The 26,720-nt window shown below is 42.0% G+C and overlaps 1 protein-coding gene across 8 annotated transcripts in view; it reads right to left on the bottom strand.

Annotated features, from left to right (window-relative positions):
- Window positions 1-26,720, bottom strand: part of Hectd1 (HECT domain E3 ubiquitin protein ligase 1) — a 92,268-nt gene that overhangs the window by 50,953 nt on the left and 14,595 nt on the right. For all 8 annotated transcript variants that reach the window (XM_076550689.1, XM_076550692.1, XM_076550688.1 and 5 more), the window contains exons 3-15: window positions 21,482-21,716; window positions 19,465-19,692; window positions 18,277-18,558; window positions 17,912-18,182; window positions 16,139-16,215; window positions 15,959-16,057; window positions 11,777-11,891; window positions 10,950-11,124; window positions 8,415-8,553; window positions 8,095-8,265; window positions 3,295-3,517; window positions 2,365-2,628; window positions 2,177-2,253 (exon numbers count right to left, since the gene is read on the bottom strand). In XM_076550689.1, the coding sequence (XP_076406804.1) occupies window positions 2,177-2,253; window positions 2,365-2,628; window positions 3,295-3,517; window positions 8,095-8,265; window positions 8,415-8,553; window positions 10,950-11,124; window positions 11,777-11,891; window positions 15,959-16,057; window positions 16,139-16,215; window positions 17,912-18,182; window positions 18,277-18,558; window positions 19,465-19,692; window positions 21,482-21,716 (2,356 nt within the window). The remainder of the gene's footprint in view (window positions 1-2,176; window positions 2,254-2,364; window positions 2,629-3,294; window positions 3,518-8,094; window positions 8,266-8,414; window positions 8,554-10,949; window positions 11,125-11,776; window positions 11,892-15,958; window positions 16,058-16,138; window positions 16,216-17,911; window positions 18,183-18,276; window positions 18,559-19,464; window positions 19,693-21,481; window positions 21,717-26,720) is intronic.

The raw sequence follows: 26,720 nt of genomic DNA, 5'->3' as shown, positions 1-26,720 counted from the left end.
CAATACCCATAAAATATCTTTTAACAGGAACACACAAAAATACGATCCTCTGCGCCAATTCACAAAACATCTGTGAATGAGGAATGCTGTATTCATTTCAAATTCCACTTACTAGCTGTCTTGAGTCAGATACTTCTCTTTCCTTCCTTCCCTCCCTCCCTCTCTCCCTTCTTCCTTCCTTCTAAGACAGAGTCTTAGACAGCCCTGGCTGTCCTAGAACTCTCAGTGAAGAAGAGGCGGGCTTCAAACTCAGAGCTCTGCCTGCCTCTACCTCCCAAGTACTAGGATTAAAAGTGTAAGATATTTCTTTCTGAAGTGTTTCAAATATATTCTGAATTGAAACTAATATCTGACCTTAAACATATACAGAAGCAACCAAAAGCTATTCATATAAAGGATACCTATTAGTTTATTTATCCATTGACTGTGTGCATGTACATGTGCAGGCCAGAGAACAATTTGTGAAGACTCAGTCCTCTCCTGTACCATGTGAGTCCCAGGGATTTACTGCAGGCTGCTCAATAAGCACTTCTATCCACTGTACCATCTTGATGGCTCTAGATTCACCTTTAAAAACTGAGCTAAATGCTTCTAAAATCTACAAAGAGGAAATGTCTCCAGGATAAACCAGAACATTAACAACAACAACTGAAGAATGAATATCTTGTTTTGCTTGCTTGTTTGTTTGTTTGTTTGTTTTGAAACAAGGGTCTTGTGATGCAGCTAGCCTAGGCTGGCCTCAAACTTGCTGTATAGTTCAAGCTCGCCTAGAACTCGAAATCACCCTGCCTCGACTATAGATATAAATCACCATGCCTCACCATTAGTGTTTTTGTTTTCAAAAATCTTTTTTTTTTTTGCTCCAACTAAAACTCATTTTTTAAGTTCTCTCTTCCCTAGTCTCAAGTAGCTACAAACATTGTATTTTAAAAGTATTTTCTGGGCCAGGCATGCCCTTAAACCCAGGTAGGAAGGCAGAGGCAGGCAAATCTTGAGAATTGAGTCCAGCCTGGTCTACCTAGTGAGTTCCAAGCCAGCTTACATAGTGAGACCCTATCTCTAAAGAAGCAAAAACCACTTTGCATAACCTGTAGGTAAAAGACAAGCATTTGTCGCCAGAAAATGTTCACTCGGAGACTATTTTAATCCCTTCTTAAATAGGCAAGAACAACTGGTAACATTAGAATTATACTGGCCTTATTTTACTTGTTTATTTTTTTGTGGTTCTGGGGATTGAATCCAAGACCTCACACACACTGGGCAAGCACTCTACTACTGAGCTGTCTCTAACCCTCTTTTTACTTTTTGAGATCTCAGAGTCTCACCAAGTGGCACAGGCTGGTCTCAAACACACTCTATAGCCCAGGCATGCCTTGAATTTGTTAATCTTCCTGCTTCAGCCTCCTGAGTAGCTAGGTTATAGGCCCATGATGCTGGACTTTGACAACCAGCCATGCTTTCAAAGAACAATGCATATCTGATAAATAGAATTTTTAAATTTATACTAAGGGGTTTTTAATGCAATGATGTGCTGACTTTCACTGCTTTGGTCTGGGCTTGTTTTGTGGGTGGTGCTGGGAACCAGGTTAGGTGAATGCTCTACACTATACTCCTGGGCTCTTTCTCCCCATTGTCCTCAGTCCATCCAAGTCAGACATTAAATCAAGCACTAAAACTATCGGAATCCAGAACCAAGCAGTGAAGTTACACTATCACAAAGTATTAAATCGGGATTAGGAAGTAAAATGATCATCTTCTAGTTTATTACTTAGCACAGATGTACATGTGTGTACCCGTGGAGCTCATGTGGAGACAACTCTTGGGACTTGGGACTTTCCTTCTAGCATTTGAGGTCCCAGCATCAAACCAAGGTTATCAGGTTTGGCAACAAACACCCTTACCCACGGAGCCATCTCCCTGGCCCATAAAATTAAAAGTATTTAAACAAACAACTAAAGTTTCATTCTTTTCCTCTGCTCCAATTTTCACTGGTTTTTAATGTGGGTGTATATATACAAACAAAACATAATAACTGTGCAAAATAATTAACAAAGGGAAAAAGCATAACTAAAAACATTGGGAAGCTTAAGTTACATGTTTAATCTCTCCAATGCTCATCAGCTGTTCTTGAAGTTTGCAGTCAGCATAAAAAGGGGAAAACACACTGCAGATGTACCTTTTGCTTTGTTTTTTCCAGCTTGGATTTTAATTTCCTGCCTCTTTTGCCAGTCCATCCAGTCACAAACTCTGAACCTAGAGGAGAGGGTATGGCATACAATGTCAGAGAACATTCCCAGAATCCACTGATTACACCCCAACATATGCACTTATTCTCACTCAGAAATAGCACAACCACACACTTACCCAGAGACGTCTCTGCAGTAAACGAATGTTTAGTTCCTCTATTAGATTCGAACACAAAACCAGGCAAATCTTCTTTTAGTATTGTAGCTTGCTGACCATCAGAGTTATGAATAGCAATTTCTCCCTCTTTCAAACACGTTAGGGACCAGTTCCCTACGGTGAGTTTAGTGGGTCCTGGGGCTGACAGTATAGGCTGACTGGAAGTCGATGGCTTGACTTGGCCTCGGGCTCTCTGTAACTTCTCTAAGAATTCACTCCTGCTTTCTACAAAGACAAAATACTTGGTTTTTAAAAAATCTACCCTTCAACCATACCACATTATTGAAATGTAACTTCTATAAAGTAAGCATTAGTAGAGTTTTATTCTTCAGTATCCTGACTTGTCTGACCTATATAGGTTCAGGCTTAAAGCAACTCTACAGACATCTTTTTTTTTTTTTTAACTACAAATGAGGCTTTGAGAAAAGATATAATGAGACATCTATATACCTATGCAATGTACTATGTCAAAACAAAAGAAAGCTTTATCTAAAAGACTGATAACATTAAAAGTGGCTACAGTGTTGTTCCTTGGCACATAAAATAAAAAGGTATTTGTGACCTGTGTGGGTGGTACCCAGCACTTAGGAGGCAGAGGCAGGGAGATCTCTGAGTTCAAGGACAGCCTGGTCTACAGAGTGAGTTCCAGGACAGTCAGGGCTACACAGAGAAACCTTTCTTTGTATAAAGGCATTCTGAGGAGAGTGCTGAGCACCCAATCATTCTGCCTCTAATTCCCAAATGCTGGGGTTACAGATCGGTACTACCATGTCCAGCTATAGCACATCTTCTCTATTAAAAAAAAAAAAATCCCACAACAGAGACAAAACTAAAGGCATAAAACCAAATTGTAGAAGCTAAGAAAATCTTTTAATTGGAACCAAGTCTTACCTGAACTATCCGATCCACCTTCAGGACTACCACTTGAATACATGGTGGCAAGTTTTCCATCCAGGATAAATCTGAACCATCCATTACTGCCATTAGACAATTCCAAGGCTGCAGCATCACTCCAAATATATAAGCAGTCCCTTCCCCTAATTATTGACCAGTCTCTCCAATGGTATGGTTTACCTTGCTGCAATTCTTTAGCATCTTCCTGTGGTTCATCTTCCTAAATGTGGACAATGATCCAATGAGATGTGTGAAATGATTTCATTTCAAATATCACAAGTACTTGAAAACCACAAATATGAACCAGGTTTATAATTAAAACATAATATGTAGTTAAATGTAGTTCAATATATATTGTAATGAACTTAAATAATGTCTGAAAATAATAACTATGTAAACTGTATCCTATCCAGGTATGTTGGTAAAAGTCGGCGAATTAGAGCTTTCTCTCAATCCTCTGGGGCACTGCTAAACTCACTACACCTCTAGTCTGTCAACCTGAGGAAGAGGACGCTAAGTGGAAGACATAGTATACAGACTGATATAACACAATCACCACAGTCTTCTGAAATAAAATTCCTTGGATAAAGAAAATGTGATATACCTGTACACAGTGCATTACTCAGCTATTAAAATAAAAGTCTGAAACCCCGTTACTGCAACAACATGGACAATGCTCGAGGACAGAGTCTGTTAGTGAGAAGATGAGGCGCGTGCTCTCACTTCTGTGGGACTAGCGTATAGATCCCTTGAAAAAAGAATACAGCAGTGGCCTCTGAGGGACAGGAGGGGAAGCCAACTGGGAACACTGTGAAGACCGGCAACAGGCACCAGAACAGGAAGGTGTTCCACAGCACAGCAGGATGCCACAGTCTACAGCCGTTCACTAGATCAGAGGAGGAGCCTGAAGAGTCTCCTTAGACACAATGCTCATCTCCCTGATTTGGTCATCACACATTGCACATACTAACCATCTTCATCATGCTGTATCCAGCAGTGTATACTTATGTGCCAGTTAAACATTAGAAATAAATGACAGTCAATTCAAAGCCCCAGTTCCTAGTCAGGTAAATCAAATATACTATTTCTGACAACAGGTCTTTTTTTTTTTTTTCCAGAGCTGAGGACTGAACCCAGGATCGCTCTACCACTGAGCTAAATCCCCAACCCCTGACAACAGGTCTTATGTAGCCACGACTGGCCTCAAACTCTGGGTATCTAAGGGTGACCTTAAACTCCTGGCTTAGAAAATGTTTTTAAGAACTAAGATAAAACTAACCTGTAACCACTTTTTAGTATAGCCTATGAGCCACAAGTCTTTATTGACATTTGAAAACTGAGAACAGGGCTGGTGAGACCGCTCAGCAGCAAAGGTTCTTGTTGCTATGCCTGACAACCTGGACCCCACGTGGTGGTAGAAGAGAACCAACTTCTGCAAGTTGTCTCGACTTCCAGACACCAGTGTCCACGTTCAAATAAACACACCATACACATAAATATTTAAAAAAAAGAAAATTGATAATATTGTCGGATATGTGACACATGCCTGTAATGCACACTTGGGAGACAGAAGCCGGAAGGAGGATCCTAAGTTAAGGACAGCCTATATTACAAAGGAAGTTCAAAGCCAGCCTGAGCTACACGCTGAGATCCTCTGTCAAGAAGCCAATGAGATGGCTCAGTGGGTAAAGGCACTTGGCGCCAAGTCTTACAAGCTGAATTCAAGCCCTAACCCCCATGGTGGGAGGGAGAATTCAAAGGTGAGAGTGCAGCTCAGTGAGAGCACTTCTCTACGAGTCACAGCACCTTGAGTTCTTAAGCAGAGCTCACTCTGGTAGAGCACCTGGGCAAGAAGTCACATCCCAATTATGAAGCTTGTAGAAAAACAATTAGCTCTTCTACTAGAGATGGGAAGAAGTGACTAGAATAGGCAGGAATGGGCCCACCAAAAAAAGAGGCAGTATCTGGGCGATGCCAGCCAAAAACTCAGTCTGTCCTATGTGCCAGTTGGCCAGCACAACCTGCTATTTGCTCCAGATGCCAACTCCTCTAATCCCCCCAGAAGCTGGAGGGAGGACTACCACTGTTTCCAGTGCAGGGGCGACTCAAGACCACAAAGTTCATCGGCAGTGCAGCCAGAGTGAAGCCGTTTTCTCTCAGATACACACTAGGCTAGTTCTTGCACACTAAGCCAGTGTTTGGTTTAACCTGGGAAGTTTGATTTAAACCACCCTTCAGGAGACAAAATGGAAATGTGTTTGTCTACTGTTACCCCAACCTCTGTGCGTGTGAGGTACCCAGAAAGCGTCTCTTTAGACAGGGTGTAGCCATCATGAGACACCCATTTCATTCCCCTTCACTCGCTCCCTGTAGTCAGCGGCTGGTTTGATGATTCCCAGGAGCACAGAGGAGAGAGCAGGGGCTGCAGTGCAGCTCAGGCCCAGGGTTGTGGGGTGGAGGAGACACCCCAAACACAGTCACCAAAACACTGAAGACTATCAATTCCTCTAAACCGAAGGATTTCTGATTTCTGTGGGGCTGAAAAGACAGGTCCGGAATGTCTGCCACACAACCATGAGGAACTGAGTTCGACCCCCAGAACCCACATTAAAAAGCCAGGCATGATAACACATGCTTATAATCCTAGCACTGGGCACATGAAGATGTAACTGGCCAGCCGGTCTAGCCGTAACAGTGAGGGCCCCAGGCTCCGGTAAGAGGTCTGGTCTCAAAAAGCCATGGCAGGCCAGGCAAGATGGCTCCCCAGGTACAAGCTACTGTGGAGCAGGCAGGCCTGCTGACCTGAGTTCAGCCTCCAAAGGCCACACGAGGGTGAAGAGAGGCGACTCTATGAAGGTGTCATCCGATCCCACACTGTCACACACATTCCCCACCTCACAGCATGCACCAATAAGGTGGACGCTCCTCATGAACACCTGAGGCTGACCTCTAGCCTCCCTCCACAGGTGCATATGTGCACATACATCACACACACACACACACACACACACACACACACTTCCTGCTCCAAATCACATGAACTAATAAGAACTGAGCCTTTCAAATCCACTGTTTCCATGGTGAGCAACTTAACATTAGACAAGATATATGGGGAAAAAGTTTCGCGTGACAACAGGCAACACAATAAATAGTTCACGAAATTTCAGGAAAATGAAATGGAAGTCAGGTCCTTAGGCAGAGACTTTTTTCTGGCTAGGATCATTAAAGAGTAGCTACAGAATCCAACCCTGCAAACTGAGGAGGTAGAGATGCAAGTTCGAGGTATTTAACCCACCTGGTCCAGGCAGAAACAGAATTCAGGGTTCGGGAGCTAGTGAGTTACTCAGTTGATGTGTTATATTTTTCATCTTAAGAGCCATACATATGAACACAGGACAAATAAAATTCTGAGTAACTCAAAGATGTGACCAGGGCAGAGAAGAAAGCAGCAGAGTCAACCAGGCATGAGGGACAGTGAAAGACAAAAGGAGAGAGGCAGACAGAGCGCCGTTTATGTCAGCAAATCTCCACCATACATAAGACTTGACACTTGGGCAAAAAAGGAGGAAATAAGCCAACTATTTAAAGGATTAACAGCCAAAAATTATCCCAATTTTACTAAAATTGGAAGAGTGTAAATAAATATTAAAGACTATCAAGAATAGATCTGCCTCAAAAAAAAGGGGGGGCAACAAGGCATAGAAGTACATGCACACACATCACAAACACAACTCAGAGCAAACTAAAAATGCTGAAAACCACAACCCACCTTAGATAAGGCAGATTTTAACTCCAGTCAAAGACCAGCAAATACTACACTAGAATATAGTTAAATAAGAAAAAGTATATTTAAATATTCTCCAGTAACTACCTACACATTGTTTACTAATTACAGAAGGAAACAGAGTAACATTATAGCAAGGAACGATGTGCCACACCTTGAACTTGAAATTGAGGGAAGAGTATTGCCATGATTTCAAGGACACCCTGTGCTACAGAGTAAATGCCAGGTCAGTCTGGACTAGAGTGAGATTCTGTCTCAGTGTTGCATCAGAGACAGCTAAGGAAAGAAACGTCATCGAGGGATCCAAGGCAACATGCCAACAGTTACCACTGCCTCCTCAAAAGTTCACTGGCCAGGAGGAGCTCAGCATCACTTCTCTGACATAACTACTAAAACATGGAAACTCAACTCCATCAGCAAGAAACAGGATGCAATGCAAAGCGAAGCTGAGTCCTCAGAACACCAAGGCACTCGCTCTCTCAAAGACAAAGAAACAAGCAACAAATCTGTAAGGCTCTCAAGGACTTGGAAACTAATTAGAACATGTGCTATTTCAAAAACCACCGACCGTCTACCAACTAGAATTAACAAACTGTTATTCCGTCAACTATAATCCATATCCTGCCAGCAGAAAAAATGTTAGTGCTGTTGTTATATATTCAGTTCACAGCACCCCCAACCCAAGGAAGGAAAGAGATTCTGTCTCCAAAAAATGTATACACACATAAATGTGTACATGAAGATGATAAAGCAAACGAGCAAAATATTAACAACTAATGGATATGACAGGAATTCTGATATTCTTTAAGTACCTCTGGAACCTTGTCCTACATTTAAAATTGTAACAAAAACTTTGAAAGGAAAATTGACCAAAAAGATACATATGTAATGCTACTTTATATTTCAATTATATTTTCATATTACATTATAGATCTGTCAAAAACCATCCTAAATTAAACATATATTTCCTTAAAACAAACCCTGTTATCAATATTACAATGAGGACCACTCACTTTTTCTGGTTTCGATTCCTCTTCATTCTCATCATCAGAAGAAGGACCTGCCAAAGCTGATACTTTGCTAATTACACCAAGTCTGGCTAGCTGATCTAAAAAAATATCACCACCTTTATCTACCAAATCCCGTATGATCTGCAACGCTAGCAAGTGGCCGTCGTCATCGTCCTGGGGAGGAAAAAGAGGGAGCACGTGAGAGCAGCAGTCAAGGAAGATGACGGACAGTACCGTCACATGGACAGGGGAGGGTTTTACTTCTGTGACTGACAGGTCTCCAGAGGAACTACAGCTACGAGGAGCTCAGGCTGGGCACGCACCTCCTGGTCCAGGACAGCCGCAGCGATCTCCACTAGTGTGGTGGGCAGATTGTGACCACCATCGGAATCACAGACTTCCTTTAACAGTGCTTCAGAGCAGAAGTGAATCATTTTCCGGATTAGAGCGAGACTGGCTTTCCTTAAGAAGGGAAAAAGAATTTTATGAAACCAAAAGACCCCAATCGATAAATATCCAGCTACACATTAGTAAAAGTAAGTGTCCAACAATTTTATGAGTACTAATGAAAAGCATACACTTAAGAATACCAAAAAATTAAGACTCTATGCTATCACAACAGTTTATGTTTACTATTTGGGTAATATATTATGTTAATCAAAACTAATCATCCTTAATACTCTTGTTAAATGCTATTCTATATTACATTTAATCAGCTTGGTTGCTGGCACAGCATGGTAACTTTAGAAAAATAGGTAAAAAGCAAGCAAATACCTACGATCCCTCTCTCCCTCTCCCTCCCTCGCCCCCTCCCCTTCTCTCTCTCACACACACTGACCAGTTATGAGGCAGGAATTCGTTCACATAATTTAAAACATTACAACTCTTAAACCATACAACAAACCACATGAATTAGGTTTTATTATCTCAGTTCTACAAGGAAAGTCTAACATAGAGATAACAAATCAGTCTGAATTCACTTATCTCTATTGGTATACTATATTTTTATGAGTACATATAAATATTTTATATTCACAAACTTCCTATTTAACCCTACTTTATAAGTTAAGTTCACTTAAAAGCATTTTTCTATTATATTAAAAATAGTGCCAGGCGTGGTGGCGCACGCCTTTAATCCCAGCACTTGGGAGGCAGAGGCGGGCGGATCTTAGTGAGTTCGAGGCCAGCCTGGGCTACCAAGTGAGCTCCAGGAAAGGCGCAAAGCTACACAGAGAAACCCTGTCTCGAAAAAAACAAAAAAAAAGAAGAAAAAAAAAAATAGCATCATCGGGGCTGGAGAGATGGCTCAGTGGTTAAGAGCACTGATTGCTCTACCAGAGGACCTGGGTTCAATTCCCAGCACATGGCAGCTAACAACTGTCTGTAACTCCAAGATCTGACACCCTGACAGAGACACACAACAGGAAAAACACCAATGCACATAAAATAAAAATAAATTTAAAAAAAAAAAAGGCCATCATTTTGGGGAAGCTGTATTTTTTCTTGAATACTGAGAAATGTATTCATCTAAGCCCTTAAACCACTTTTGTATGGACTGAACGCACATGAGGACAGCCTCCACACTTACAAACTGATTTTTAAAAGGCCAGAAAGCCGGTTGTGGGGTTCAAACCTGTAGTTCCAGCACTAAGGAGTCAAAAGGCAAGAGATCTGCAAATCTGAGACCAGCATGGGACACCATGAAGGTATGAAGCTCCTGTACAGCAAAGCACACGGTCATTTTAGGAAAGAGATGGTCTACCGAAAGGGAAGAAGCCTCGGCCAGCTATGCATTTGACAGGGTTAGTATCTAGAATATACAAAAGAAGAAAACCTAAACGTGGGAAAAAATCTCTGAAAGATTTGAGCATGAAAGGGTTCTAAAAAGATCAAAAAGCAAATGCCTAAGTGGACATGCTAAAGGGGAAACATTATTCAGTGTTGGTAGGAATGCAAACCATGTACAGCCACTATGGAAATTGGTGTGGCAGTTCCTCAGGAAGTTCATACCTGGGCATATACCCAAAGGACTCCACATCCTACTCTAGAGATAACATGCCCATCCATGTTCACTGCTGCTCTACACTGCATATATATCTGTCAGCTGCTGAATAGACAATGAAAATGTGGTACATAGACACAATGGACTATTTTTCAGCTGCCCCCAAAATGAAATTCACAGGCAAATGCATGGAACTCACAATGATCATTATGAGTGAGATAATCCTGACTCAAAAAGATACATGACACATGTGTTCTCATTTGTGAACACTAGCTTTGAAGATTATTAATTTTCAAGCATTCTTAAACCAGAATCCAAGAGTAGTGGTGCAAAACTTTTAATCCCAGTCCTTGGAAGAGGCATATTGTAGAATATTACTGTAACTAGGTAAAGATGTGTTACATTTCTTTATGCTGCATTTGTTAAATTATGTAAAGATGTGCTGCTGTTTCACCTTGCCTGCCTAAGGCACCTGATTGGTCTCATAAAAAGCTGAAAAGCCAATAGGTAGGCAGTAGAGGGACAGGCAGGGCTGGTGGAGTGGAGAGAATAAGGGGGAAACAGAGGGAGACACCTGGGGCCAGCCAGGCAGCTAAACACAGAGTAGGACATACAGAAGGAAAAGAAAGGTAAAAAGCCCTGAGGCAAAACGTAGATGAAGAGAAACAGGTTAATTTAAGTAATAAGAGCAAGCAAGAAAAAAGCATAAGGTAAGGCTGAGCATTCACAACTAATATTAAGTTGATACTCCCACTTCCAACCTCATTTATATTCTTACTATATTTTTTAAGCAAATTCCAGATGCTAATGAAAAATTATAGCATCAGTATAATTTAAGCACGGTATGAATAGCTACCTTATTGAAGGCAACATAGTTTGCTGAAATGTTTGTGCAAAGACAGGCAATAACCTCTTCAAGTATATTGGTGCCATTTCTGGATCTCCTTTGGGTTCATTACATTCTTCTTCATCTTTGTTTGTGTCTTTCTTTTTCTTGTCATCCCCTTTATTAACTGGGCACATCCAATCACCTACAAAGTATTATTTTAAAAATGCATTTTGAAATACAATGTCCTTCAAGGGAAAAAAAAATGTTAATATATACGCACCTCAAACTAAGTTACCTGGGGAGCAGAGTTCAATTTTCAGCACTACAGACAAAAAAGCCCTACTACCTACTCTGAAAACTTAAAAATGCTCAAATCATTCTAGTTACACAGCTTCTAATCATTCTTTATATGACAACCCCAAATCTCTTAAGTTTAGATTTTTTTTTCATTCTGGACTTACACAACTCGTCTCAAAAACATGGAAAGGGGCCAGAGAAACGACTCTGTTTAAGAGCACATATCGCTCTTTCAGAGGACCTGAGTTCAGTTCCTAGGGCTCATGTCAAGCAGCTAAGGGCCTAGGACTTCAAATCCAGGGGATCTGATTTCTGGCTTCCACAGGCACTGCATTCACATGCACAGACACATAATTAAAAACAGGAACAATAAAATCTTTCTTAAGGGCATCGAACAGTAAGATGAAGGTTTTTCTGTTGCCTTCACATACACACACCCCCATTATCTATAGAATTATTTGGCTTTCTAAGAATGGCTCATTTCTACAATGTATGTCTGCGAAGGGAAGCTGAACAGCAAAGGCAGATGGCCTAAAAGGGAAGAGCACACAGCTCACCTGGAGACTGGAGGATGGCCACTACTTCACTGTGGCCTCTTTCTCGAGCTTTATCCAACGGTGTTTTCCCATCTTCGTCTCTTAGGTCTGGATTTGCACCATGCCGTAAGAGAGTCTTAAGAAGAAAAGCGTTTAATTTTAATACAACAGCAGTTCTTATATCATTCAACTCTACACTTTAAAGGTTTTCCACAAGCGGGAGAGATGGCTGAGCAGTTAAGAACACTTACTGCTCTTGCAGAGGAGCTGGGTAAGGCTCCCACACTAACATGTGGATCACAACCACCTGTAAGTCTAGTGCAGAGATCCTATTCCCTCTTCTGACCTACAACAGCCCCTGAACACAGGGGTACACACACAAACATACATGCATACACACACACATACATACACTCAAGCAAAAATTTTTAAAGGCTTCCCAGAGCTGGGTAGAGGTGGTGGCGCACGCTTTTAATCTCAGCCCTTGGGAGGCAGAGGCAAAGGCAGGAGGATCTCCAAGTTTGAGGCCAGCCTGGTCTACAAAGTGAGTTCTAGGACAGTCAGGGCTAAGAGAAAACCTGTCTCAAAACAAACAAACAAACAAACAAAGGCTTCCCAGAATCAATCATGCAGATACTAATACAAACCTTACCCTATACCTATCACCTGAAAGGCAGATATTTGTATTTCAAAGAATCACACATACATTTCACCTGACTATTCACTATCCCTCAAGGTATATTATATTCCATCTGAATGTGTCACTCCTCCTGGCTTTTTACTTTAATAGAAGTACCACTCACTTGGTGACCTGGCGATCAATCTCAGCATTTCCTATACAATGTCAATGACCAATCATTTGACCAAAAGTGCATCAAGACCTGTCCCTTCAATCTTACCAAAAGCAATCTACAGATTCAATGCAATCCCCATCAAAATTCCAACACAATTCTTCACAGACTTGGAAAGAAAAATACTCAACTTCATATGGAAAAACAAAAGACCCGGGGAAAAAAGCTAAAAGAATCCTATACAATAAAGCAACCTTTGGAGGCATCACCATCCCTGACCTCAAACTCTACTATAGAGCTATAGTAATAAAAACAGGTTGGTACTGGTACAAAAACCAACACATGGACCAATGGAATCGAATTGAAGACCCTGACATTAATCCATGCACATAGGAACACCTGGTTTTTGACAAAGAAGCCAAAACTATACAATGGAAAAAAAAGTATCTTCAACAAATGGTGCTGGCATAACTGGATGTCAATAAGTAAAAGATTACAAAGAGATCCATATCTGTCACCATGCAAAAAACTCAAGTCCAAGTGGGTCAAAGATTCAAACATAAATCCAATCACACTAAACTTAATAGAAAAGAAAGTAGGAAGCACTCTTGAACGCATTGGCACTGGAGACCATTTCCTAAATAAAACACTAACAGCACAGACCCTGAGCACAACAATTAATAAATGGGACCTCTTGAAACTGAGGAGCTTTTATAGGGCAAAAGACACAGTCAATAAGACAAAAAGAGCCTACAGAATGGGAAAAGACCTTCACCAAACCCACATCTGACAGAGGACTGATCTCCACAGTATATAAAGAACTCAAGAAACTAGACATCAAAATACTGAACAATCCATCAAAAAATGGGCTAAAGAGCTAAACAGAATTCTCAAAAGAAAAATCTCAAATGCTGAAAGACATTTAAAGAAATGCTCAGCCGGGCGGTGGTGGCGCACGCCTTTAATCCCAGCACTTGGGAGGCAGAGCCAGGCGGATCTCTGTGAGTTCGAGGCCAGCCTGGGCTACCAAGTGAGTTCCAGGAGAGGCGCAAAGCTACACAGAGAAACCCTGTCTCGAAAAACCTCAAAAAAAAAAAAAAAAAAAAAAAAAAGAAATGCTCAACATCCTTAATCATCAGAGAAATGCAAATCAAAACGACTCTGAGATACCACCTTACACCTGTCAGAATGGCTTAGATCAAAAACACTAATGACAATCAATGTTGCAGAGGATGTGGAGCAAAGGGAACACTCCTCCACTGTTGCTGGGAATGCAAACTTATACAGCCACATTGGAAATCAGTATGGCGGTTCCTCAGAAAATTGGGAATCGATCTACCTCAAGACCCAGGCATACCACTCTTGGGCATATACCCAAGGAATGCTCAATCATACCACAAAGATACATACTCAACTATGTTCATAGCAGCACTATTCATAATAGTCAGAACCTGGAAACAACCTAGATGCCCGTCAGCTGAAGAGTGGATTAAGAAAATATGGTACATATACACAATGGAATACTACTCAGCAGAGAAAAACAATGACAGCACGAAATTTGCAGGCAAATGGATGGAACTAGAAAATATCATCCTGAGTGAGGTAACCCAAACCCAGAAGGATAAACATGGTTATGTACTCACTCATATGTGGATACTAGAAATAAAGCAAAGGACAATCAGACTGCAACCCACAGAACCAGGGAGGCTACACAGCAGGGGGGACCCTAGGATGACTGTGGCTTAGAATAAGTATTGGTTTTACCCAATCACTGGGCAAGCTTTAGTGAAACATTTCACTATTAGGATAAGAATTTGTACTGTATCAAGCTGATAATAGGGATAGATAGACAGATAGACAGACAGATAGATAAAAAGATCTGTGTCTTTCCTCATTCCTCTTAAACATTTTATAACCTCGTGGTAACACTATTTCATCATAATGGCTCAGACACTTTTTTCAATGACAGAATCCACACAATGTAAAAACACCTGGAACAGAGCTGCACCAAATGCTCTACACTAGGTTTTATCCCCAGGATGGGAGTTTGGGGGGGAGGGGGGGGGAGAGAAGGATTCTCTCTGAAACAACAACTCTAAGATGTGCTTTCCTTACTGACTGTTACTTAGGTACCAGTAGAGGCCCAGCTCTCTCTAAAAAGTAGCCGGTTCAAGTCACTGGACTCTGAGCTTCTCTAGAGAGAAGGCAAGCCACTCCAGAATCATCACCAGAACGCGTTCACACCGTAAGAAGGTAGGGATGGTAGGACAGTGACGGCGGCAGCCACCACTCCGACAGCTACGGTGCACTGACTTCTACAGTGGTCCTAGGTGTTATCTTCTAATTCTCCCCACAACTAACAGCAACACAACTGCTCTACAGACAAGACATCCAGACACACTTGAGAACAGCAGTTCCTGCACATGGACTGGAACCTCAACCCACTGGCATCTGACTTCAGAGCAGACTAACCTTTTATTTTTTTTTTTTTTTTTTTTTTTTTTTTTTTGGTTTTTTCGAGACAGGGTTTCTCTGCGTAGCTTTGCGCCTTTCCTGGAACTCACTTGGTAGTCCAGGCTGGCCTCGAACTCACAGAGATCCACCTGGCTCTGCCTCCCGAGTGCTGGGATTAAAGGCGTGCGCCACCACCGCCCGGCTCAGACTAACCTTTTATTATGCCAAGTTATTTCACAATAAACAGACTCTAGAGTCCCATATCACATACCTGATAGGAACATTTTCATTTGACCTGTTCTTTTTTAATGTTTTATTATTATTTTACGTGTATGGGCATTTTGCCAGTATGTACATCTGTGCACCGTGTGTGCATGTTGCCTGGGGAGGCTGTCACAACACCTGGTACCAGTTACAGATGGTTGTGAGCAGTCGTGTGGGTGTCAGGAAATATTGAAGCCAACTCCACTGAAAGGCAGCCAGTGCTCTAACCACTGAGCCATCTCTCCAGCTCATGAATTTCAATTTCTCAGAGTAAAAAAGAAGAAGAAAATACCATGTATTTTTGCTTAGGAAAACACTGAAAAGATTTTTTAAAAACTCATTAAAGCCAGTTATTGTGGGGAATAGAAGGAATCGATGTAGACAGCATGGAAGTGTAAACTTATCAGAATGAATTTTTTTATTATTCTAATTTCTGAACCATGCAGTTGTTCAAAATTAATACTTTAACAGCATGGGGCTGGTAGGATGGGTCAGTGGGTAAAGGTGCTCACCACCAAACCTACTGACCTGAGTTCAGTCCCTGACTGACACAATGGAAGGTGGAGAACTGACTCCTGCACATTGTCTTCTGTCTAACACGTGTACCATGGCATGCACATGCAGACAGACAGACATGCACAAATGTACACAATAAATAAGTATAAGATAACGTTTTCAAAGCCCTGGATTGTACCTTTGCTACTTGAGGTCTTCCAAAGCATGCAGCATAGTGTAATGATGACGACCTTTGGCCTCTATTAACATCAGCACCTCTCTCACAAAGAAATTCCACCTGTAATAGGATAAAGAATCACAAGGTTGCTCTAGGAATACTTCCACACTGAAATTAACACAGCACCTGGCATGAGCTTACCATCTCCTGAGTTCCAAATGCAGAGGCCCAGTTCAACAGAGTCTGACCCACATCGTCCATAAAATTGACTTCAAAGGCTGAAAATTAAAACAACAGGAAATCTTCTATTTTTAAGGCCAATAACATAAGCTGTAGCATGAATCTTAACAGGTCTTATTACATAAGAACAAACCTGGAACCAGACATTGGGGTGAATGCTGGAAGATCAGAGAAGCAGAACAAGCCACAGCTTCCTCACCTCGCCAGTTCCTCAGCTGATCCTGTTTCCTCAGACTGGAAGCCTCTGAGTCCTCATCCAAATAGATCTCAGCTGAACTGCTTTTTGAAAGCCTGAAAGCTTAACCAGGCTCTAGTTTCTGGTTTTCACGCCTTATATACCTTTTTGTTTTCTGCCCTCACTTCCTGGGATTAAAGGCGTGTGTCACCATGCCTGGCAGTTTCCAGTGTGGCCTTGAATTCACAGAGATCCAGGTGGATCTCTGCCTCTGGAATGCTAGGATTAAAGGTGTGTGTGCCACCATTTTCTGGCCTCTGTATCTAGTGGCTGTCCTGTTCTCTGACCCCAGATAAGTTTATTAGGGTGCACAATATTTTGAGGAACACAATACCACCACATAACGCTCAACTTTTCTAAAGTTTAAACACTTCTGACTGCTATGAATATTTCACGAAGTACAGAAATAAGATATTTTACACATTGGAGTCAACTATATAAAGTAAAAAATGCCCAACAAACCTAAGGTCAGCTAAGAAAAAGCATTATGAAGTTTAAGTCAGTCCAGGCATGGTAGCACACACCTAGAGCCCCAGCACTCATGAGGCAGAGACAGCAGAAGCAGAACCATTAAGAGTTTAAGCCAGTCTAGTCTACAATGCCAAGTTCTAGGCTAGTCAGAGTCACAGAGTAACTGCTGAGAAATGGGGAGGATGGAGGCATTAAATCACTGAGGATTTAACGGTTTGAAACATTAAAAATAAACATGAAGTAAGGATGGAAAAAAGTATGACTCTCCTCTGAGAGGCTCACATCCACATTCCCATGCATCTTACTTTCCTCTTGGGTGCCCTTCTCTTAACCCTACTTCTTCAACTCTGTACTAAAATTCCATAATAGAGGCTAGAGAGATGGCACAGGGGTCTGGAGTACTTGCTGTGCTTGCTAAAAACCAAGGTTCAATTCCCAGCACCTACATCGTGGCTCACAACCGCCTATAACTCCAGTTCTAGGGACTCCAACTTCTGACCTCTAAGGGCACCAGCACACACACAGTGCACATACATCCATGAAAGCAAACACCTACACACATAAGATAAAAATAAAAATAAATAAATAAATAAAAAGAACTTGTCAGGAAACTTTCTTTCGGGTGCCAAAATGGGTCAATGTCCAACTTTACAGACATTTCACTCCCTCCACAAACACATACTCAAGCACCACCATGCACCAGGCTGGTCACTGTGTGACTACACATGGGGAAGAGGAGGAATAAACAGTCAACAAGCAAAGCCTACTGCCCAAACACTGAGAACTAGAAATGGCCTTTGGTTCCTTATCTTATGGTATTTGTTTGTTTGTTTGTTTGTGGTTTTGTTTTGAGACAAGGCTTCTCTGTGTAATAGCTCTGGCTGTCCTGGAACTCACTCTGTAGACCACACTGGCCTCAAACTCACAGAGATCCTCGTGCCTCTGCCTCCCAAGTGCTGGGATTAAAGGCCTGTAGCACCACTGCCCAGCCTGGCTATGGTTTTCTATTTAAGAGAAGAAGTTCTGACCTCCTGTGTCAATTGCATCTATGAGTGCATCAGTATCTTTACTTCGAATACAGTCTATAAGCTGCCGATGGGAGCGTTCCCCAGAACTGTCCAGTCTCCGTAGTCCTGGGATTCTGCCCGTAGATCCAGCACTAGACTTAGGCAAGGCCTTCCGTCCTTCAAATAATAGCACCAAGAGGAGGTCAACCAAACGCATGGTATCAAGCACACATCGTTCATCACCCTGTAATGCACTTTCAATCGAATCTGGAAGCTCTGACCTCAGAAGATCCTAAAAAGAGAATGGGAGAAAACCATCTAATATTTGCATTATACAAAAACCCTTTTCTGAAAGGTTACAAAGCGAAGGGTCAGGAGCAGCTTACGTGTGTGACTAGTGGAGAGCCTCTGCACAGTGTGGAGAGCAGACTGACAATGGTCGACACCTGGTTACTCAGCTTGGAGTCTGCAGCTGTGGCGGGGGCTCCTGCCGTGCTGCGCCCCGGCTTGCACGCTGAAGACGGTCCTGATACAGTACCGCCTGCAGCTGCCATTCGTGAGAGAAGCTCTTCAGTTAGTCCGTGCTTGGCCAGTGGAGCTGGGTCCACTCCACGACGAGTGAACCGGTCAGCTAGCGATGCAAAACAGCGCAGAGCTCCATCGGAAACCTGATGTGTGGGAACAAAGCGGATAAAACGTCCTCCGGAGAGCTAGCATCATCATTTCAATACACACACCAGATAAAAGCAGACAAAGCCAAGTGATCAAGTACACGCCCTATCTAAATGTGAATGACAGCTCCACATTCCCTTCACTCATAATCTGAGAAAGTTACGTCCCTGTCAGAGACTTGTTTCCTCATCTGTAAGAGAGCTTAATAATACTACCGATAGCCCACTGTGTCTGCTCAAATGAGGCAGGACATATAAAGGATGTAAATGGACAGTAAAAACTCTGAAAGAGAAATTGTTATTATGTACAACTTTGCCAAGATAATCTATGAATGTAAGGTGAGACAATATCTAACCAGAAAAAGAGGCATGAAAGTTTTAGTTTTATTCTCTAATGTATGGGAATTCAACAAAACCTTACAAATAATATTATATAAATACTAGGTTATTTTACTTTGGTAAGATCTACCCTATTGTTTTCAGTAAATATTGCACTAAATCAACAAAATATCACTGAATACAAGTACAGCTATAAAAATGGCTATCTCTGTAACATTTAAGTATTAATAAATATGTCACTTTCATAATTGAACGGGTTTTTTGTTTGTTGTTTTTAAAACAGTGTCTCTTTGTGTAACCCTGTCTTGCCTGGAACACAGAGTGTAGACAAGGTCAGACAGACTTTTACTCCTCTGCTTCTGCTTTCTGAATGTTTAGGATTGAAGGCCTGCACCACCATGCACGCCTTAAAACACATTTTATTGCCCTTCCAAAGGCTCATGCTGTAGAAGTATTAGTGAAGTAAATCAAGTGAAAAGTTAATTATAATGTTCCCCAGTTCTCAAGAGGGAAGAGTATAAAATTCTTTTTGAAAACTCAACGTCTCCAACACAACTTCCTTACCTGATGGTCTTCATGTTTTAGTAAACTAGACAGAGACTCTACACAAATTTCTAAAGAAGAATCTTGAGGCTCCATTTTGCCACAGAGTCTTGATACCACGGCCATCGCAGAGTGTAAGGTGTCTTTATGAACCAGGTGTCCGCTGTCACGAATGAAGGTAAGAACACAGTTCAAACCCCCAGCCTCAAAGACTGCTCCTGACTCCCGAGTGCAAATCAGTTCCAACACCTACAACAGTGACACAAAATTAACACAGGAAAGCAACACTAATTTAACTTGTCAGAATCACAGAAAGCATAAGGAACCCTCCAAATTCAACAACTACATTCCAAACAGTAAAGTAAAACAGTGAAATTAAATTTTCTATCCTCCTAATTTTATTTAACCCAATACATAGGAATGCATTGTAAATGCAACCTATAATCAATGAAAAATAACTGATATCAACCAGGTGGGATGGTGCAAGCCTGTCAGGACAGCACTTGGGAGACTCGGGCAGAAGGATCGGGAACTCAAAAGCATTATTGGCTGCACAGTGAGGACAAAGCTAACCCAGGCTACACGGGGAAGAGAGGGAAGAAGGAAATGGGCAAGAAAATCAAACCTAACACCAGGATCCAAGTTCAGAGCTGTAAAGAAGCGAAGTCGTGAGACCTTCTCCTGGCTGTTCTCAGGAGAGTTAAACAAACCCAACCTTGAGTTCAGTGGGCTTGGAAAGCACACTTTTTGCTACTCATTCTAGGAGTTGGCATTCCGGGAAGATAGCTGAATTGGAATCAATAGTCAAATGAGGCTTTTTTTTTTTTTTTGTTATTTTTTGTTATTTTTGGTTGCCTTTGAAGTAGCAAACTACCAGTAATAGAGTTTACAGCATACACTTTCCAATGCTACAAAATACGAATTATGCAACAAGAGCGAGCACAGCAACTTGCAAATAAAGTTTTCAAAAGGAAATTAGAGGCAGGTAGATCTCTGTGATTTTGAGGCCAGCTGGGGCTACACAGTAAGACCCTGCTTCAAAACAGACAACTAAATAAAATCAATCACAACCAAATCTAAAACAGAACATCATAAAACATAAATGCCCTGGATACATGGCAAGACCCTGACTCAAAAATACAAAATAAAACAATCTAAACATTTTCACTAACTATTTCTAATAAATTATTGACTTAGCATTGGGGTGTGTGTGTGTGTGTGTGTGTGTGTGTGTGTGTGTGTGTGTGTGTGTGTGTGTGTGTGTATACACGTGTACATATGCCGGTATGAGTGCAGGTACCTATGGAGTCACACAAAATTTAGTTATTCTTATAAGGAATAAAACAGTTTACTAGTGTATGTGTGTACATGCTCATGTGGACAAGTACAGGTGCCCGTGGAAATCAGAAAAACTAGATCCTCCTAGAGCCAGAGTTACAGGTGGCTATAAGACACCCATGGGTGCTGAGAACCAAACTCGGGTTCTCTCTGCAAGAGCAGCAAGGTCTCTTAATTGCTAAGCCAGCTCTGCAGCCTCTAAAACAGTTTACTCTAGAGAAGACAGTAAAATAGGTAAGTCCATGGGTCTTAAAACTTCCTAAGTTTCGAATCCTGGCTCTGCCACCCACTACCTGCTCCGTATACTGACCTTTTGCATCTGTAAGATAGATACAATGCTAATGGCACCCACCACTTACAGGACTATCATGGTGACTTAAGAGTTCTTACAAGATGGCCAGTACTGGGTGCTGTGTTCCTTGTCATGGTGAACTCTGTTACTACGTTATACACAGTCACTTCAGGTAGAAGCATGACTAGTGACTACCAGAACTGAAAAGCTTGAAGCAGAACAGCAAAGTGTATCACTGCCCACAGCTGTCATCCTGAGATTTCACTCCCAATCCTTACGGGACCTTTGGTATGACATGACTGTCAATTCCTCTGTTCCTAACCGCTCTCAAAGCGGGTAAGATGGTGGAATTTTACTTTTTCAGTAATACATATTTTTTATTCTCCAAATAATATAAGAAATATTTACCTTTACACATTGTTCAGCTAAATCTCTGCTGGTCCTGTTGTTAAGTTCAACTACCACCAAACGGTTACAAAGTGCTTTGATAGCTCCATCCACCCCTACAATCCTTCGGGTGCACTCTGCAGACACGTCCAGGTAGTATGTTATGGCACGGGCTGTCACCTCTAACACATTGTCTGGAGCACTTTCATCAAGAAAGATCTTGCAAAGAGCTGGTAGGAAAGTACGAGGGGGACATCTGTAACGAGAGACATCATATGATGATTAGGATCACCAAACAAGACATTAACAACATTACACTTAATATTATATGCAAATATTAGGTAGTATTTCCACACCATTTCTGTTTCCACTATAATACTCACACACAAATTTCACCCTTGTGCAAATACCAACCTGGAACAGCTAACAGCAACAGCACCAATTTGAACCCCTAATCCCCTCCAATAGCTAAGTATTCCCGTTCCTTACACATAAAACCGGTGCACACAACATTTCCTGTCTCTCGTTATTTCAAGACCAGGTTCATGGTCTTTGTAATTGCATTTATTTTTTACTGGCATGTGTGTGTGCGTATGCATGTAAGTGCACACATATCAGAGCTCAGGAGTTGAGGGTCAGAGGGACAACATGTGGGAATCAGCGCTCTCCTTCCACTGTGTGGGTGCAGGGAATCAAACTCAGATCATCAGCCTTGACAGCAAGCACCTTTCCCATTACACCATCTCACTAGTCACCATTCGCGGTTGACATGAGCGGGCGCCTCTTTGAAATCCCAACGACCAGAGTAAATCAGAAACCAACAGCTCTGTAGTCGGTCTCTGTAAGCCTATTTCCTCGTGTGGAAAGCAAAACAGTAGCAAAATGACACCTTTTTTACATGGTTATCATAAAAGAGAAATTAAAAGCTAATTCAGTACCTGGACCCACAAACTAATACTATCTCTCTTCTCTTCTTTGAATAGTCCAATGCCTGTTCATACCGCTATGTAAGATACTTTTTGTTGTTGTTCTTTTTGTTTTTTGAGACAAGGTTTCTTTGTGTAGCCTTAGCTGTCCTGGAACTCACTCTGTAGATCAGACTGGCCTCGAACTCACAGAGATCCACATGCTTCTGCCTCCCAAGTGGTGGGATTAAGGGTGTGTGCCACCACCATCTGGCTAAGATACTCTTATTAAAAACAGAATCAGGGGGCTGGAGAGATAACTCAGTAGTTAAGAGCACTAGCTGCTCTTACAGAGGACCTGGGTTCAATTCCCAGCACCTACACAGCAGCTCAAAATCATCTGTAACTCCAGTTCAAATGTCCTCTTCTCTCCTGGACGCTCTAGACTTTATACATGCATATGGTGCACAGACATGCGTGCAGGAAAAACACCCATATACCTAAAATAAAATAATTTTAGAAAGAAACACAAACCAGAATGAGTAAGGTATTCCCTATTCTACGGGGCTGGAGAGAGGGCACAGCAGCTCAGAGCACTTGTCCTGGCAGAGAACTAGACTCAGCCCCTAGCACCCACATGGGGGCTCACAACCATTGCTAACACCAGTTCAAGAATTTGATGCCGGGCTGGAGATATGGCTCAGAGGTTAAGAGCACCGACTGCTCCTCCAGAGGTCCTGAGTTCAATTCCCAGCAACCACATGGTGGCTCACAACCATCTGTAATGAGATCTGGCACCCTCTTCTGTATGCATAATAAATAAATCTTTAAAAATATTTTTTAAAAAAAGAGTTGTAAAGATCTTGACCATTATTAAAAAAAAAAAAAAAGAATTTGATGCCCTCTGCTGACCTCTGCAAATATCAAGCATGCATGTGATGTACATACATGAAGGCAAAACACTCATACACATAAAATAAATATAACTTTGACCTTCCACTATCAACTGAAGACCAAGGGGTTCACGGATTCTGCCAGGGCTTCAGGCCCAGACTGGGACTGCTGAGGTAACTAGGCCGCTGCTGGGTGGGTTCTCAGTCTCTCTGTCTCTGGTGTGAAGAACGCCGCTGCTGTACTTCCCAGACTGCACCGTGGAAGTCAGTCTAGTAAATCCCCCTTTACACTGGAGTGTGCGCTCTATATTCTATAGCCTACATGACTGTTTTTGTACCAAGACCATGCTGTCATTATGGCTCTGGAGTATGATTTAAGCTCAGGTACTATGGATCTCCAGCCTTGCTTGTTCTGCTTAGGAATACACTAGCTCTTAAGAGTCTTTTGTAGCCGGGCAATGGTGGCGCATGCCTTTAATCCCAGCACTGGGAGGCAGAGACAGGCGGATCTTTGTGAGTTCGAGGCCAGCCTGGTCTACGGAGTGAGATCCAAGAAAGGCACCAAAGCTACACACAGAAACCCTGTCTCGGAAAAAAACCAAGAGTCTTTTGTAATTCCATATGAATTTTGTGATCATGTTTTTCTACTATATGAAGAATGTCTTTGGAATTTTGATTGCATCTGTAGATCATTTCCAGTGATGCAGCCTTTTTCACAATAGAACTCTGTCAGTCCACAAGCATGGCGATGCTTTCCATCTTTTAGAGTCTCAAAACACTTCTTCAGTATCTTCAAGTTTCCAATACAGAAGTCTTCTACCTCACTGGTGTATTACTACATTTTTGCTTTTCCTTTTGAAACTACTATGAATGGGACTTTGTACCTCATTTCTTTGGGGATATTTTTAGCCGTCTATGGGCTACTTCCTTTATGAAAGAAAGAAGGGGGGAAGAGGGAGAAGGAGATGGAGGGAGGGAGGGAAGGAGGGAGGGAGGGAGGGAGGGAGGGAGGGAGAAGAACCAGGGAGAGGGGCCAGAGAGAGAGCCCAAGCAAAAGGCCCAAAAGCAGCAGCAGAAGCGTATTTCCTCCCCGGGGTTCTCCCACTCTCTGGAGTTCTTTCTCAGTTTTCCTTACTAAACCTAAAGTAACTTAAATGCTATGATTGATCCAGGCCTAGTGATACGCACCTTTAAAAGCAAAGCTGAAGGAAAAGGCAGGCCGACCTCTGAGTTCAAGGCCAGCCTGGTCTACAGAGCAAGCTCTAAGCTGCCAAAGCTATATTATAATAAGACCCTACTTCAAAATAAATAAGTGAACCTATGATTGAAATACACTACATCATGTATAAAAATGTCAATGAAATAAACCCATTATTATGTATGAATGAAAACATTAAAAATAAAACCATGGAGCCGGGCTGTGGTGGCAGCACACGCCTTTAATTCCAGCACTCGGGAGGCAAAGCCAGGCAGATCTCTGAGTTCGAGGTCAGCCTGGTCTACAGAGCGAGATCCAGGACAGGCATCAAAACTATAGAGAAACCTTGTCTCGAAAAAAATAAAAATAAAATAAAATAAAATAAAATAATTAATTAATTTAATTTAATTATATAAATGCAAAAAACTTTAAAATTTTCAACTAAAAAAATAAAGTTGGTTTCTTAACTATAATAATATCCTTTAGTGGGGATATTTTGAGACAGGGCCACAGTGTATCTCAGGCTGGCCTCAACAAGCTGTATCGTTGAGGATGGTCGTGAACATTAAAATACAGTAGCACACACCTGCTGCCTGTCTAACGTTTGTGCATTATATGCACTTGTCTTACTAATGAATACTTCCTATCACAGAAAGGTAAGTTGACCAGAGGGATTTCATCCCTACTAGGGGATGTGGGTAGAAGCAAAGGGGGATCAACAGGAAAAGGGCCATCTGTGGGTACAGTCTGTGGGTACAGGAGTACAGAAAGTGCATACTGATGTTAGCACTGTTCTGCCACAAAGATCAGCCCAAATCTCCTTCTCCAGTGTGCTCACAGTCCAAGACTCAGGAAGCAGTCTGCATGTGGAAAACATATTCGGCGGAAAGAATTTCCACAAGTCAGTCAGCATTTGCGTTTGTTTAACTATTTCTGCACCCAGGGACGGGCTTGAGGGCGAATGAGGTTAAGAGCCCAGTGAAGAATTCACAGTAAACTTATTACACAGCAGTCATGCACATGTCTGAGACTGTAATAGTCTTCAAAACGACCTATTAACTTAAAGACAAAAAACTAAAAGGCTAGTGATGGTATGTTAAGTCCATAACTGTGGTTATAGATAACTTAGAGAAAACTTACCTGTCAGGACGCCACTAGTCACCATATGAATATATTCATTTCCCCCCACTAATCCTAGATAGATCATCCTTTTAACCTTGTACCTCAAAAGAAAACGCTGGTCCTCAGCCTGTCAGACTAAATCTGTTCAACTTCCTACACTGAACCTAGTCTGCTTACCTTTTCCTACAATCTTCTGATCAGTATAACATATCAGAGGTTTGCCACCCAATAACGTTTTCTGTTGGTGGTGGTTTGTTTTTATTTTTTTTGAGCCAGACTTCCTGCATAGCTCTGGCTGGCCTCAAATTCTTAAGTGACCCTCTCGCCTCAGCCTCTCAAACGCTGGGATTACGGGTCTGTGGAATTTTCTGACAAACTTGCTGCATTTCCTAGAAGCATTTTAGGAATACAGACCAGAGCTGGAGAGATGCTTCAGGGGCTGAAAGCACTTGTTGCTTTCATAGGACCCAGGTTTGACCCTCAACACCCACATGGCGGCTCCTGTCTGTAAATCCAGTTCCAGGGGATCTGATGCTCTCCTCTGGCCTCTGAGAACACCAGACACACACATGGTGCACAGATGTACATGGAGGCAAAACACTCAAACACACAAAATAAAGTTAATTTTAAAAAAGGAACACTGACCAACTCAATCAGAGAATCTGTTTAACAAGAGCCCCATGTGATTCTCACTGCGCACATTAAAGTTTAAGGCTCAGGGCTGGAGCTGGAGCTGGAACTCAGTGTACAGCTCTTACCTAAGACAACAAGGCCCATGTCTAATCCCTAGGATTTTCCCTAGTGTGAAAAAAAGCCACACTGACCTAGGCAAAAGCCACGTCACACTATGGATTAGTTATCCTCTGACCTAGCTCCTTTTCCCTCACTTCTCAAAAAAGGTTTCCGTAAGCTGGGTGTCCACATCGCCATGTCCCACTCACTCCCCAGTCCCTTCAAGTCTGCCCTCGCCGTCCGGCCACTTGAGAAGGACGATGAAGTACAAAGGACCTTTCAGCCGTCCTTCAACTTGACCTCACTGGTATTCAGTGAGGTCGCCCTTTCTCTTCCTGATGTACTGCTTCCCATGTCCACAAGTGCACGAATGATGTGAAAAAAAGGCAGGCTAAAACTGCTGGAGCTGG

This window comes from Peromyscus maniculatus, chromosome 14, assembly GCF_049852395.1.
Source record: "Peromyscus maniculatus bairdii isolate BWxNUB_F1_BW_parent chromosome 14, HU_Pman_BW_mat_3.1, whole genome shotgun sequence".
NCBI lineage: Eukaryota > Metazoa > Chordata > Mammalia > Rodentia > Cricetidae > Peromyscus > Peromyscus maniculatus.
Note: the sequence above shows the minus strand (reverse complement) of the source record. Positions and strands in the feature narration are given on the sequence as shown.